The following is a 2,782-nucleotide window of genomic DNA, read 5'->3' as shown; positions in this document are numbered from 1 at the left end:
TCTCTCTCTCTCTCTCTGTCTCTCTCTGTCTCTTAGTCTCTCTCTTAGTCTCTCTCTTAGTCTCTCTCTCTCTCTCTCTCTCTCTCTCTCTCTCTCTCTCTCTTAGTCTCTCTCTATCTCTCTCTCTCTCTCTCTCTGCCCCTCTCTGCTCTGTTAACAGCTTCCAAGGTGGAGAGGGGCTTTGGAAGTCTCTCCCCAATCCATGGTGAAATTTTTAAGTGTCGTGATCTTGTGCGTGTCTTGGTAGTTAACCACAGCTGCTGTGAGTTCATGTGTGTAACTGGAATGTCAGGTCCCAAGGCCAGCATTTCACAACACTCTTCCCTGTCCTCAAGCTCTTAGACTCTTTCTAGTCCCTCCTCCGCAATGCTCTCTGAGCACTGAGAGTAGGTAGGGTTGACACAGATGTCCTGTCCCCAACCACATTTGCTCATCCTCAGCACTTTGAATAGTGACACATCTCTGCATGTTTAACACCCACCCTTACAGTAAGAAGTTCCTCTCACCAAGGTTGTAAGGGCACAAATCTACACATATAAACATAAAAATTAGGAGGCAGGTTGACTATGTGATTGATTACTTAGTGAAACATAAATAGGTTTTCTTCTTAGGCCTACGACTTTCCTAGTCATGTTTTTCTGACCATGTTTTCAGTAATAGGCATGATTTTCCTTCTATGGAGTAGGCCTCAACTATGATGAAGAGAGTGGCTGGTTACCTAATAAACCCTCTTGTCACTATTGCACTAATAGTGCATCTTGCCTGGCAAGTCAGCATTGTGACATAGGTGGTGGGGGTCCAGTCCTGGGCAATGCCGTTGTACCTTTGGCCTCGCAGTAGCGTGTAGAGTAGTACCTCTCAGGGTTATGAAAGCTAACGATCAAGAAGGATTTCCTGGTCAGTTCGAGATTTATTTATTTGTGTCCTTCAACAAAAGTCCATGGTATCTTCAGGAATACAGCCTTACCATGTACCTATTAAAGGCCACGAAGAGCCATGGCAGTAGCCTGTATTGCTTTGGGTGTTTCTGGGGTTTCTCTGACCAAAATCTCAGAGGAATGAGTCCATGCCTAACTGTGAGATTTTCATTTCATGATTCATGTCTTCTGGGAGTAGTGTCATTCACGGACGTGGGATACTTTCGCTCAAATTCATTTTTAAAAAAAATCATATTTTCAGTTACAAACTAATGGGGTTTTGTAAGGTTTCCTAATATACCCTTAGTTTGGGTTAAGCCATTCCTTACCCTCCCTCCTTGACCTACCTGCCCCTTATCCTACTTAGACATTTAGCTACTGCTATGCTCTTTCTGTTGCCCAAATCACCTACGTTCTATGTTCTGATGTTAACCATATATATATATATATATATATATATATATATATATATATATATATATATATGGTTAACTTGGATTGCAAGAACACAGGTCCTGAGTAGCTTCTTTATTATGTTTAAGCCTTTGCCTAGCCTGCTCAAATCCCCCTGCCTCGACCCCCAGCTTCCCCTTCTCTACTTTCATTTCACTAATATCCCACCATTCTCCCCCTCATATCCACCCTGCAACAACTCAATAACTGCTCAGTTTTAGCTTCTAGCCTCCATACAGAGTTCATGTTAAACATACAAGACAGGCATTCACTCACTCTTAACCATGCCTCTTGTAGCCTCATTCCCTGTACTTCCCTGCTGTCCCCTTGTCCCCTTCTGTCCCGTGCTGTTCCACCCAGGCTACTACTAACACCACGGCTCCCAGAACTTTACTCCTGGCTCTTTCTTTCTTCTTCCCTGCTTTGTTCCCCTATGTAGCGTTGAAACTTTAAAAAGCACTCCTACCACTTTGTGAGACTTCAGTAATATCAGACTGCCCATCTTTCTAGAAGCTATCGAGTTGCCCTGATTCTCCCTTGTGGCTCTGTCTTACCCTCATCATCACCATCAACACTACAACCCAGGCAGAGTCAATACCCAGTGTGATTGGTTATCCGGTAACACCACGCCGTTCCTCCCACAGGTGCCACTGCCAGTCTTGGGCATCTCAGAGATTCAGAATCAAGTGCTGGAAGAGGTTCACAACTTGAACTTTGTAAAGGAGAACAGTGCTACCTTCATTGAGAGGAAACTTAGCTTTGAAAAGAAGAAGCCTGCACAGGTTCTGGTGAGTTTAGCACTGTCCCTGGCAGTGAAGACATCATCTCTTTGCCTTGTCCAAATTGTAGCACATGGATCCCCATACTGTCCGCACCATCCAAATTCCATGCTGTTTGTTTATTTTACTGAATCTACCTTTTATATTATAAACTCCGTAGGGAAGTGATGTTTGTTACTGTTTTATTCATGACAGTTCCCTAACATGCCAAAACATGCTTGAAACACAGCAGATACGCAGATTTGTTGACTAGGGTTTTAAAGAGACAAATCACACAGTGTAGCCCCCATTTCCAACCAACTCCATTTCCAGCCCACAGAGATACAGTGACTTTTTATTTTTTCAAAGTCACTTACTACCAGAGTTTGGAAAGCGTCCCTTTGTGACTCCTGCCTTGTTTACCTGGAAGAAGATGCGCATAGGCAATTTACTGAATTAAAGTTACAAAGTACTTACTATGCAAGAAATTAAGTACAAAATAATAAAATATCACTCAACAGTAGTTGTTGGAACCTCTGTCATCTTTAAACCTGTTGTTAAAATTCCAATGTAATTTATTTATTTACTGTGTGTATCTGCTTTTACACACACACACACACACACACACACACACACACACACACACACACACAC

General features: G+C 42.7%; 1 protein-coding gene across 1 annotated transcript in view; it reads left to right on the top strand.

Moving 5' to 3' along the window:
• The window catches only part of Arhgef38 (Rho guanine nucleotide exchange factor 38), a 109,847-nt gene that overhangs the window by 94,519 nt on the left and 12,546 nt on the right, over positions 1-2,782 (top strand). The window contains exon 11 of the mRNA XM_021197058.2: positions 2,015-2,158. Coding sequence (XP_021052717.1) covers positions 2,015-2,158 — 144 coding nt within the window. The remainder of the gene's footprint in view (positions 1-2,014; positions 2,159-2,782) is intronic.

The sequence above is a fragment of the Mus pahari genome, chromosome 4 (genome assembly GCF_900095145.1).
Source record: "Mus pahari chromosome 4, PAHARI_EIJ_v1.1, whole genome shotgun sequence".
NCBI lineage: Eukaryota > Metazoa > Chordata > Mammalia > Rodentia > Muridae > Mus > Mus pahari.
This window is presented reverse-complemented; position numbering and strand designations above follow the sequence as displayed.